We start from the raw sequence: 12887 nt of genomic DNA on the forward strand, positions 1-12887 counted from the left end.
GACAAACATCAACTCTGACTGGAGGACCATCCACTCAGTGAAAGGTGCTCTTTGGTCTAGCCCTGAACATATAGGTCTTCCAGTGTAAAGAGTTGTCCTCAATCCAGTGTTGAAGACTGGCACATTCCCAGGTCCAGGTCTACATGAAACAAAGATCTCTGGTTGCTGATGATCAGACACACAAAAAGAAATTGCAGGAATAGTTGCAGAACTTGAAATGTTAACACTGCTTTCTCTATTCTCCAACAATTTCTGTTTAGGTCCAGGACTTTTTGTTGAGTGAATAATAGGATCATATGGCGGCCCTGCACCTCTTCAAGCCCATATTGCCAAAAACATACTACTTTCTGGCACTCGTCCCACTTTCCTGCACCAGGCCCATAGTCTTATTTTATCACACTTAAAGTGCTCTTCCGAATTCTTTTTAAAGGTTGTGAGGTTTCCTGCCTTTATTGTCCTTTAAACTAGGGAGAAAAGTTGTTTTCTGTTCACTATTCCCTTGCCATACTAACGGCTAGGGCAGCTATCACAAAGACACAATGAGGAAAGGTCACTGCTATAGAGTTTCTGCCACAGTGTACTGAGTGGCTGCTAACTTATAAAACTCTTCAGGGTATATGTGTGTCACAAAATGCATGTAGCTTTGGTTATAATGAATTAATACTGCAATTTGTAATTGGATTGAAGCAGCTATTGTACTCAAACACAATCCCTAACCTCATGGCCTGACATATCTCTTACTCCACATTACCATCAAGCTGAGGGATTAACCCTGGTTCAGTGAAGAGTGCAGGAAGGTATGCCAAGGAACAGCACCAGAACTGGGATGTCAACCTGATTAAACTCCAAAGCAGGACTACTTGCGTGTCAAACACCACAAGCAGCAAGTGACAGACAGGAGATTCCAAACTAATGGATCAGATTTAAATCCTGCCACAATCAGTAATGAATAGAGACAGATAATTAAACAAATCACTGGAGGAGGACGCTCCACAAATATCCCTATCCTCAATGTTTGAGGTGCTCAACAAATCTGTGTAAACATTGAGGCTGAAATATTCGCAACAATCTTCAGTCAGAAATCTGACTGGATGACCCATCTTGGTCTCCTCCAGAGGTCCCAGCGTCACACAGTTCAGTTTTCAGCCAATTTTATTCACGTGATATGAAAAAGCAGCTGAATGCAGTGAATGATGCAAATGCTATGTACCCTGACAACATTCCAGCAATACTTCTTAAGATTTGTGTTCCTGAACTTGCTGCATTCCTAGCCAAGTATTTCCAGTAGAGCTAAAACATTCTTGTAACCACTTGATAATGTGAAAAATTGTCCAAGTTTATCATAGAGTCATAGAGATGTACAGCTTGGAAACAGACCCTTTGGTCCAATTTGTCCACGCCGACCAGATATCCCAACCCAATCTAGTCCCACCTGCCAGTACCTGGCCCATATCCCTCCAAACCCTTCCTACTCACAAACCCATCCAGATGCCTTTTAAATGTTACAATTGTACTAGCCTCCACCATTTCCTCTGGCAGCTCATTCCATACATGTACCACCCACTGCGTGAAAAAGGTGTTCCTTAGTTCTTTTATATTTTTCCCCTCTCACCCTAAACCTATGTCTTCTAGTTCTGGACTCCCCTACCCCAGGGAAAAAAAAAGCACTTGGCTATTTATCCTATCCATGCACCTCATGATTTTATAAATTTCTATAATGTCATCCCTCAGCCTCTGATGCTCCAGGGAAAACAGCCCTCGGCCTTTTCAACTTCTTCCTATAGCTCAAATCCTCCAACCATGGCAACATCCTTGTAAATCTTTTTTGAACCTTTTCAAGTTTAACAACATCCTTCCGATAGGAAGGAGACCAGAATTGCACACAATATTCCAAAAGTGGCCTAACTAATGTCCTGTACAGCTGCAACATGACCTCCTAACTCCTGTACTAAATACTCTGACTAATAAAGGAAAGCATACCAAACACCTTTTTCACAGTCCTATCTAGCTGCGACTCCACTTTCAAGGAGCTATGTACCTGCACTCCAAGGTCTCTTTGTTAAGCAACACCCCAGATAAGACCTCAACATTAAGTCCTGCTAAGATTTACTTTCCCAAAATGCAGCACCTCGCATTTATGTAAATTGAAGTCCATCTGCCACTTTTCAGCCCATTGGTCCATCTGATCAAGTTCCATTGTAATCTGAGGTAACCTTCTTCGCTGTCCACTACACCTCCAATTTTGATGTCATCTGCCAACTTACTAACTATACCTTTTATGCTCACATCCAAATCATTTATATAAATGATGAAAAGTAGTGGACCCAGCACCGATCCTTGTGGCATTGCACTGGTAAAGGCCTCAGTCTGAAAAACAGCCCTGTAAATAAAAAGGACATTTCCAGCCTGGTCAATTACCACCCCATCAGTCTACTTCAATTGTCAGTAAAGTGACAGAAGGTGTCATTAACTGTGCTCTCAAGCAACACCTGCTCAATGACATCCAGTTTGGGGTCTGCCAAGGCCACTCAACTTCTAACCTCATTACAACCTTGGTTCAAACATGGGCAAAAGAGCTAAATTCCAGAGGGCAGATGAAAATGTCAGCCTTGGACGTCAAGGCCACATTTCACCAAATGTAGCATCAAGGAACCCTAGAAAATTGGAGTCAACGGGAATTCGGAAGAAAACTCTCCATTGGCTGATGTCGTACCTAGAATGAAGGAAGATGGTAGTAGTCGTTGGAGATCAATGATCTCAGCGCCAGGTCATATCTGCAGGAATTACTAGGAAAACTAGTTCTAGAAAATAGAGTCCTGGCCCCAACCATATTTGTCAATTTCATCAACGACTGTCCCTCCATCATAAGGTCAGGTAGGGTTGTTCACTGATAATTCCACAGTATTCAAAAATATTTGTAACTCTTCAGATACTAAAGCAATTGATGTCCAAATTCGGCAAGACCTGGACAATATTCAGCTTTGGATTAACAAGAGATAAGTAAAGTTCACAACACACAAATGCCAGGCAATGACCATCTCCACAAAGAGACAATCTCACCATCCAATAGTGTTACTATCACTGAAGCTCCCACTACCAACGTTCTGGAGTTATCATTAAAGATAAACTGAACTGGACTGGCCATAAAAATATTGCAGCTACAAGAGCAGGTCAGAGGCTGTAAACCTAAGGAATTATATACCTCCTGTGTCCCCAAAACCTTCTCACCATCTTTAAGCCAGAAGTCAGGAGTGTGATGGAACACTGCCCACTCCTCTGGATGATTGCAGTTTCAACATCACTCAAGAAGCTTGACACCTTCCAAGACAAAGCAGCCTGCTTAATTGGCACCACATCCAAAAACATTCATTCCTTCCACCACTGGCCTCAGTAGCAGCAGTGTGTATTATCTACATGATACAGCAATTCGCCATTCTCCTTAGATAGCATCTTCAAAATCCACAACCACTAGAATGGCAAGAGCAGCAGATACATGGGAACACCATCACCTGCAAGTTCCCCTCCAAGGCAGTCACCATCCTAACTTGGAACTCCACTGCTTAGCCTCTGCTGTTTATTCAGTATCGAAATCTCGGAACACTCTCCCTGATGGTACTGTGGGGGTTCATGTATTGCACAGAAATGCATCACTTCAGAAGGCAGTTTACCAGTCTTATATGCAGCTAGGAACTGGCAATAAATGCTGGATCAGCAAGCAATGCCCTCATCCAGACAATGAATGAAAGAAGAGTGCAAAATGCTCGATTGAGAAACATGCTATTTTCTGTAATGTACAAATTGAAAAGTTTGTAGATATTTTATTAATAAAGTATGTTTTTGCAAAGAAAAGACAAAAGAAGGGAGAAGCAAGAGGTGAAAAGCAATGAAGTTGTCATTCTGTTATTTCATTAAAAATATAATGGATATTTGTAGACAGAATTTAAGTTGGGAAAGCCAAAATGATTTAGACCTGGTTGTACAGTCAACTTTAAATGGCTTCAGGGAATATTTTTAAAAAGACGACAACATCAATTAAGGTTTTAGCTAATGCATCTGGTTAAAAGAAAGATATTGTAGGTGTTTCCTGTTAAAAGAACATCTTAATTGTACATTCTTAAGAAGAAGAACAAAAGAAAAGAAAATAGTGCATTCTTATTTTTGCACAGTTCTTAAATTAAAAAGCTTCTCCAAACTTCTTGCCACATTTCCATTATAGCCATATTGATTCAGGTTTTAAAGAAACTGCTGCTCACCGCCTCCTTCCCTAACCTTCCCACTCCACCTACCCTTCCATACATTAGCTCGCTCCCTGTCTTTACTTCCTTCCATCCCACTTGCTGACTCTCCTGCTCTCTCCCAGCCACTTGCAATTTCACTTGCTTCCCACTCTTTCCCTATCTCTCCTAAGCCCAGAGATTCGGGAAAGGCATTGGTGGGGGGGGAGGGTAGGGGAGCAGGAGAGGTGACATAATACCAGAAGATATAGGAGCAGAATTAGACCATTTGGCCCATCAAGTCTGCTCCACTGTTCGATCACAACCTTTTTGTTTCTCAACCCCATTCTCCTGCCTTCTCCCTATAAACATTGATCCATTTACTAATCAAGAACCTATCTATATCTGTCTTAAATATATTCAATGACTTGACCTCCACAGCCTTCTGTGGCAATGAGTTCCACAAATTTACCCACCTTGAGCTGAAGAAATTCCTTGTCATCTCAATTTTAAAAGATTGTCCCTTCATTCGGAAGCTGTCTTTCGAGTACAAGTCTTTTCTACTCATGGAAACATCTTCCCTATTTCTACTCTATCCAGGCCTTTCAGTATTTTGTAAATTTCAATGAGATCCTCCCTCATCCTTCTAAACTCTATCTAGTACAGACCTAGAGTTCCCCATATGATAAACCTTTCATCCCTGGGATCATTCTTGTAATCCTCTTGTGTACTCCCTCCAAGGCCAGCAAATCTTTCGTGAGATCTGGGGCACAAAACTTGAATTGAATTGAATTGAATTTATTGTCATGTGTACTGAGGCACACTGAAAAGCTTGGTCTTGCGATCAAGACATGCAGATCACATAGTTAAATAGCATAGATAAGTAAATAATAGGTAAACAGCGGCAAAAACAAAAACACAGGTACAGGCGAATGCTAAGAGTCCATTCAATACTCTAACACCAGGAGGGTAGAAACCATTTCAAAACTGGCTGGTGTGTATGTTCAGGCTTTTGTACCTTCTCCCCGATGGTAGAGGTCGTGAAAAGCATCGCCAGGTTGGGATGGATCTTTGAGAATGCTGGCGGCCTTTCCTTGACAGTGGGCCATGGATTCTATCGATGGGAGGTTGGCCTTTGTGATTGTCCGGGCCGAGTTCACCACTCTCTGTAACCGTCTCTGATCTTGAATGGTATAGTTGCCATACCAGGTAGTGATGCTCTCAATGGCACACCTATAAAGGTTGGCAAGGGTATTCACCATCATGCCAGATTTTCTCAGCTGCCTGAGGAAGAAGAGATGTTGTTGGGTCATTATAACCAGTGTGTCCATATGAAGAGTCCAAGAAAACTTGTTGTTGATGACCACTCCCAGGAGCTTGACACTTACCACTTGCTCACAATATTCAAAATGCTGCCTGACCACTGTCTTATACAGTCTCAGCAGTACATCCCTGCTCTTGCATTCTAGTCCTCTTGAAATGAATGCTGATATTTCATTTGCCTTTCCCACGGCTAAGTGATCCTACATGTTATGTTAAGCGAGAAGGTTTGAGGAGGGAGGAGGAGAAAGAAGCATACTGGAAATTTGGGAGAGGCAATGATAATGAGGTAAGTTGAAAGAGTTAGAAGTGCAAGTTATTAAGAAATTGGTAAGGAGTCAATTAATGTAAAAAGTTACGAGTCAGAATTGTAGTCAAACCTTTTATGCTTACTTACGAGAAATTTGTTTTTGTTAAGTATACTTTTGTTTCATAACAATTTTGGAATGCAAAATAAAACATATTGCATTCTGAAGCATAACTTGTGAAACGTGTTCACAAGTCCACGACCCTGACCTCTAAACTGAGTAATGAATATGAATGGCTGATGTTAGCATCCGAATGGGAAGGAAACTGGGTGACATTTTTTAATTACAAATACAATCTGATTGATTTACTCATCAGTGTTATGTTTTACCAAGTGTCCATTTCAGAAAATTCCAGCAACAGCCTTCAGGCTTTACCAGCACATGACAACTGGTCAACGTTGCCACCTCCACCATATGCCAACATGTTACCAGTGACTCATACAGCTGGAACTGGATCTAATGCCAGGTGAGGAATACAGGTCACATACATGGGTAGGATTGTTCCAGGGTTTACATTATTACAGATGATGAGATTTCTAAACAGGTCATCACACTTCTAAAATTCTTATTATTAATACCACTTTATTGTGGAAATTCAATTGACGTAGAAGTATTCAGCTTGTTGCATTTGGCATCTTTTTGTTTCATTTAGGCAGGGCAGGTGACTGAGGTGTCAGTGGGGGAGCACTTTGGGGCCAGTGACCATAATTCTACTGGGTTTAAAATAGTGATGGAAAAGGATAGACCAGATCTAAAAGTTGAACTTCTAAATTGGAGAGAGGCCAATTTTGATGGTATTAGGCAACAACTTTCAAAAGCTGATTGGGGGCAAATGTTTGCAGGTAAAGGGACAGCTGGAAAATGGAAAGCCTTCAAAGGTGAGATAATAAGACCCCAGAAAAAGTATATTCCTGTTAGGGTGAAAGGAAAGGCTGGTAGGTATAGGGAATGCTAAATGACTCACAAAATTGAGGGTTTGGTTAAGGAAAAGAAGGAAGCATATGTCAGGTATAGACAGGATAGATCGAGTGAATTATTAGAAGAGTATAAAGGCAGTAGGAGTATACTTAAGAGGGAAATCAAGGAGGGCAAAAAGGGGACATGAGATAGCTTTGGCAAATAGAGTTCAGGAGAATTCAAAGAGTTTATACAAATGCATTAAGGGCAAAAGGCTAACTAGGGATAGAATAGGGCCCCTTAAAGATCAGCAAGGCAGCCTTTGTGTAGAGCCACAGAAAATGGGGGAGATACTAAATGAGTATTTACTGTGGAAAAGAACATGGAAGATACAGAATATAGGGAAATAGATGGCGACATCTTGAAAAATGTCCTTATTACAGAGGAGGAAGTACTGGATGTCTTGAAAGGCATAAAAGTGGATAAATACCCAGGACCTGATCAGGTATACCGTAGAACTCTGTGGGAAGCTAGGGAAATGATTGCTGGGCCTCTTACAGAAATATTTGTATCATTGATAGTCACAGGTGAAATGCCAAAAGACTGGAGATTGGCTAACGTGGTGCCACTGTTTAAGAAAGGTGGTAAAGACAAATCAGAGAACTACAGACCATTGAACCTAATGTCGGTGGTGGGCAAGTTGTTGGATGGAATCCTGAGGGACAGGATTTACCCGTATTTGGAAAGGCAAGGACTGATTAGGGATCGTCAACGTGGCTTTGTCTGTAGGAAAGCATGTCTCACAAACTTGATTGAGTTTTTTGAAGAAGTAACAAAGAGATTGATGAGGGAAGAGGGGTAGATGTGATCTATATGGACTTCAGTCAGGTATTTGACAAGGTTCCCAAGGGAGACTGGTTAGCAAGGTTAGATCTCACGGAATACAGAGAGACCAAGCCATTTGGATACAGAACTGGCTCGAAGGTAGAAGACAGAGGTTGGTGCTGGAGGGTTGTTTTTCAGACTGGAGGCCTGAGACCAGTGGAGTGCCACAAGGATCGGTGCTGGGCCCTCTACTTTTTGTCATTTACATAAATGATTTGGACGTGAGCATAAGAGGTATAGTTAGTAAGTTTGTAGATGACACCAAAATTGGAGGTGTACTGGACAGCGAAGAAGGTTACCTCAGATTACAACAGAATCTGGACCAGATGGGCCAATGGGCTGAGAAGTGGCAGATGGAGTTTAATTCAGATAAATGCGAGGTGCTGCATTTTGGGAAAGCAAATCTTAGCATGACTTATACACTTAATGGTAAGGTCCTAGGGAGTGTTGCTGAACTAAGTGACCTTGGAATGCAGGTTCATAGCTCCGTGAAAGTGGAGTCACAGGTAGATAGGATAGTGAAGGAAGTGTTTGGTATGCTTTTGTTTATCGGTCAGATTATTGAGTATAGGAGTTGGGAGGTCATGTTGCGGCTGTACAGGACATTGGTTAGACCTCTGTTGGAATATTGCATTCACTTTTGGTCTCCTTCCTATCAGAAAGATGTTGTGAAACTTGAAAGGGTTCAGAAAAGATTTACAAGGATGTTGCCAGTGTCACTCATGTCAAGTAATGCTTAAAATTTTTGATCTCTTGACTCAACCTTAACTTTTTTAAAATTTGGATGTTAGATCCTGCATCATTATGAAAAATGCAGGATACAAACTCTAGAGTCTGATATCAAATTTTGTTTTTAAACCCTCAATAATATGTCACCAATAAACGAATGGCATATTAAATTGGATTTTGAGGTCAGCAGCAAATGAACGGTGCTCTCTGTCGATTGCACATAGAGTCACCCTCAGACTTCCTCTGGGATTTTGCACTGGAACTTGCTGCTGCGGGAAATTTAAAACCAATTACCACATAGTCTCAATTATCCGAACATCAAATATCTTAGCAGGGCTTATACACTTAATGATAAGGTCCTAGGGAGTGTTGCTGAACAAAGAGACCTTGGAGTGCAGGTTCATAGCTCCTTGAAAGTGGAGTTGCAGGTGGATAGGATAGTGAAGAAGGCGTTTGGTATGCTTTCCTTTATTGGTCAGAGTATTGAGTACAGGAGTTGGGAGGTCATATTGCAGCTATACAGGACATTGGTTAGGCCACTGTTGGAATATTGCATGCAATTCTGGTCTCTTTCCTATTGGAAAGATGTTGTGAAACTTGAAAGGGTTCAGAAAAGATTTACAAGGATGTTGCCTGGGTTGGAGGATCTGAGCTACAGGGAGAGGCTGAACAGGTTGGGGCTGCTTTCCTTGGAGCGTCAGAGGCTGAGGGGTGACCTTACAAAGGTTTACAAAATTATGAGGGGCACGAATAGGATAAATAGACAACGTCTTTTCCCTGGGGTTGGGGAGTCCAGAACTAGAGGGCATAGGTTTAGGGTGAGAGGGGAAAGATATAAAAAAGACCTAAGGGGCAATGTTTTCACGCAGAGGGTTGTATGTGTATGGAATGAGCTGCCAGAGGATGTGGTGGAGGCTGGTACAATTGCAACATTTAAGAGGAATTTGGATGGGTATATGAAAAGGAAGGTTTTGGAGGGATATGGGCCGGGTGCTGGCAGGTGGGACTAGATTGGGTTGGGATATCTGGTCGGCATTGCCGGTAGGACCGAAGGGTCTGTTTCCATGCTGTTCATCTCTATGACTCTATCTGAATTTAGGATTATCTGAACAAGATCTCAAGGTCCTGTAAAAACGGCAGTAGGCAACTCAGCATTCAGTTACCAGTTAAACAGCATTATGGTGTGCATTGCCAGATAACCGAGAATTGGGCTGCACGGTGGCTCAGTGGTTAGCACTGCTGCCTCACAGCACCACGACCCTGGGTTCAATTCCCATGTCAGGCAACTGTCTGTGTGGAGTTTGCACATTCTCCCTGCGTCTGTGTGGGTTTCCTCTGGGTGTTCCGGTTTCCTCCCATAGTCCAAAGATGTGCAGGTTAGGTGAATTGGCCATGCAAAATTGCCCATAATGTTTAGTGCATTAGTTACGGGAATGGGTCTGTGTGGGTTACTCTTCAGAGGGTTGGTGTGGACTTGTTGGGCCAAAGGGCCTGTGTCTACACTGTAGGGAATCTAATCTAAAAATGTTTGATAATTGGCACTCAATTTACTGCTTGTTTACGTTGGTCAGTTATCAGTTAAATGGCATTATGGTGGATATTGCCGGATAACCGGGAAATATTCAGATAACTGGCACTCATAAATTAATGCTCGTTTCCAGTTATCCGAACGATCAACTATCCAAACAAAATACTCCCTGCCCGTCTTGTTTGGATAATCGAGGTTCTACTGTACTTGAGTAGGGATTGGGGCACCTGTGAACAGAGAAAGCAATGGTACATCCCCTTAACCACAGTGAAAAAGAAAAAGATTTTGAAAGTCACCTTTTTTAAATCAGCAATCATTAAACTCTTAAGGGGTGAGACACATGCCTTAAAAATCCATTTTCAAAGGTTGTTTTGTGGTAGTTAACACTGTTTAAAATTTACATTTGAATAGACAAAATTCAATATTGTTGGTGGGCAAATACATGAATTTCATCCTATCCCTCATACAGAGAAATCTCGATTATCCAGCATTCACTTAACCAAATTTCATACGATCAGAACAAGATCGCAAGGTCCCAATGCTTGGCCAACTACGTTATCCGACATTTGGTTATCTAGCTTTTGATTAACCGAACAAAATACTTCCCGCCTGTGAGCTTCGGATAATTGAAGTTTCTCTTTCAATGCTAAATCTCTCTGTAAAATACTGGTACATCAAAACTTCTGGAGGATGAGGTCAACTTAAACTGTAGCTTCTAATTCCATTGTTACTTTTGGATGGATGGATGCTGCTATTTGCAGTCTCATTTACCCTTGTCTGAAATAGTGAGTGCTCATAATCTCCTCAATATTTATACAGTAAAATTCAGGGTGTAAACACTTGACAATTAATCCTGAGAAATAAATAACTTTATTTCAGTATCTAAAATCAACTAAAATATTCACTGAAATCAGTGTTGCCAATATTCACAACACTATGATTATGCATTATTCTTGCAATATATGCAACTCACCAGAATTGAAGCAAGTTGCAGATTTTTCCACACTGTCCCTTCTATCTTTGCTTTTAACCTGAATATTCACAATCAACCATTGTGTTGAATACATTAAAATTAAAATGCAATAAATTATTTAGAAAATAATTCTTGAGAAGTGACAGCTTTACTGGATACCTATTAAATGGCATCTTTTAAGATGGGATGATGCAACCTAACCACCCGCAATTTTCTCTCACTTCGCCTGAAGATACTTGGATATGTTTTGCATTTATTTTTTGAGCATATGTTATCCATCAGTCAGAAACTTTTTCCCCGGGTACAACAGAGTGTTACAAGGGGACATAAATTTAAGGTGAAGGGTGGAAGGTATAGGGGAGATGTCAGGGGTGGGTTCTTTACCCAGAGAGTGGTGGGGGCATGGAATGCGCTGCCCGTGGGAGTGGTAGAGTCAGAATCATTGGCGACCTTTAAGCGGCATTTGGATAGGTACATGGATGGGTGTTTAATCTAGGTTAGAAGTTCGGCACAACATCTTGGGCCGAAGGGCCTGTTCCGTGCTGTATTGTTCTATGTTCTATGTTCTATGTTCTATCAAGTCATTTGTTTCTGTGATCGGTGTCCTTTGAAAAACCTTTGGAAATGATCTGTGCCTGCAGACAGAAACAGTTGAGAACTGATTGGCACAGGAGTTTGAACATTTTGCTAATCAAAAGGGAAAAGAGGAAATTAACAGAAAAATCTGATATTTTCATCCTGCCTGTAATTTATTATTCTATTTCTCTATCCAACTGGCCTGTTGACAGCATTCCAAATCTGTGCAAATAAGTTAAACACAGTAATTTCTTCTATAGTGTGATGGTTGTGTTCCTGTGCAACCCCATGCCATACGAGAATCACATAATACAAATAACATGTAAAGTGTTGGTGATTCCATCACACTACAGCCAAGACATACTTTAAAAGTTTGTGCTTTAGAAACAGTATCTCTATCCATTACAGTGAATTCATATTGAGGAAATGCATGTTATAGCAGAACGACTTGTAATGCTGTCAGAAATAAACAGATCTGAGCAAGCTTCATAATTATTCTGACGTTTACCTTGCAACAATATATTTGTTTACAATCATTGTTTCCTACAGTACAGCAGTTACTACATGTCAAAAGGACATCATTGGCTTTAAAGACCTTTTGGAGATCCTGTGCTCATGATGGGCACTGCAAATAATGCAAGTCTTTCTTTTCTGTCTCTAATCAATGTAATATAACACTAGGAAGTAGTAAAATAACCTGCAACTGCCACAATTCATAAAATTGAAATTGGAAGCATCTTTTCAGATTTATGCTGAGTGGACATTTATTTGTATTTGTACTTTTAGCCACTATACGTGCCACTGGACAGTTGGTAATGGTTCTGTGACCCCAAGCAACACGCTGAGCTCAGCTTCTGGAAACCCTCAAAGCCCATTTATTGGAGGAAGCTTGAGTTTGCCGACAGCTGCTTCATCCTTGGCCACTATGACAAGTTCAAGTGAAACAGCAATGGAGGTACTCAGTGACTCTCCACTCGCTAGACTGGCGGCATCGTCATGGAGCTCAGCTTCATCCTCATTCTGATGGTGCAATGCATATCACATTTGATTGGTGTAGTCATCTATTTCAGAATGACTGGGAATTAAAATAGCTCCTACTGTTCTATATATTTATCAAGTTTAGTTTTAGGTATTTCTGCTGTGAATTGTGGGTGAGAATCGTTTCCAAGGGAATAAATGGTGCTCTAGGTTAGAAGGCAACCTAGGAAAGAAGTCTTTCTAACTGAAAATCCCCACCAGCTAAAATGAATTCAAAACAAGCATATTGGATGAGCACAATTCAGTTTCCACTGAACCTAAAGTTAAAGTACAAAATTTAATATAATTTTGTAGTGATCTTAAAATCTAAGTGAAGAAGCTGTATTGTTTGCTAACTGGTCCAATGCATTCCTAATCAGACTACCCGCATTTCAGCCTCTGTAAATTTGAAGCCACTAAAAAGCAGCCTGCGTCCTAAC

At 41.0% G+C, this 12887-nt stretch overlaps 1 protein-coding gene across 1 annotated transcript in view; it reads left to right on the plus strand.

Moving 5' to 3' along the window:
• Positions 1-12454, plus strand: part of LOC140485922 (T-box transcription factor TBX19-like) — a 57538-nt gene extending 45084 nt beyond the window's left edge. The window contains exons 7-8 of the mRNA XM_072584368.1: positions 6176-6308; positions 12217-12454. Coding sequence (XP_072440469.1) covers positions 6176-6308; positions 12217-12454 — 371 coding nt within the window. The remainder of the gene's footprint in view (positions 1-6175; positions 6309-12216) is intronic.
• Positions 12455-12887: the final 433 nt, after the last annotated feature.

This window comes from Chiloscyllium punctatum, chromosome 15 (assembly GCF_047496795.1).
Source record: "Chiloscyllium punctatum isolate Juve2018m chromosome 15, sChiPun1.3, whole genome shotgun sequence".
Lineage (NCBI taxonomy): Eukaryota > Metazoa > Chordata > Chondrichthyes > Orectolobiformes > Hemiscylliidae > Chiloscyllium > Chiloscyllium punctatum.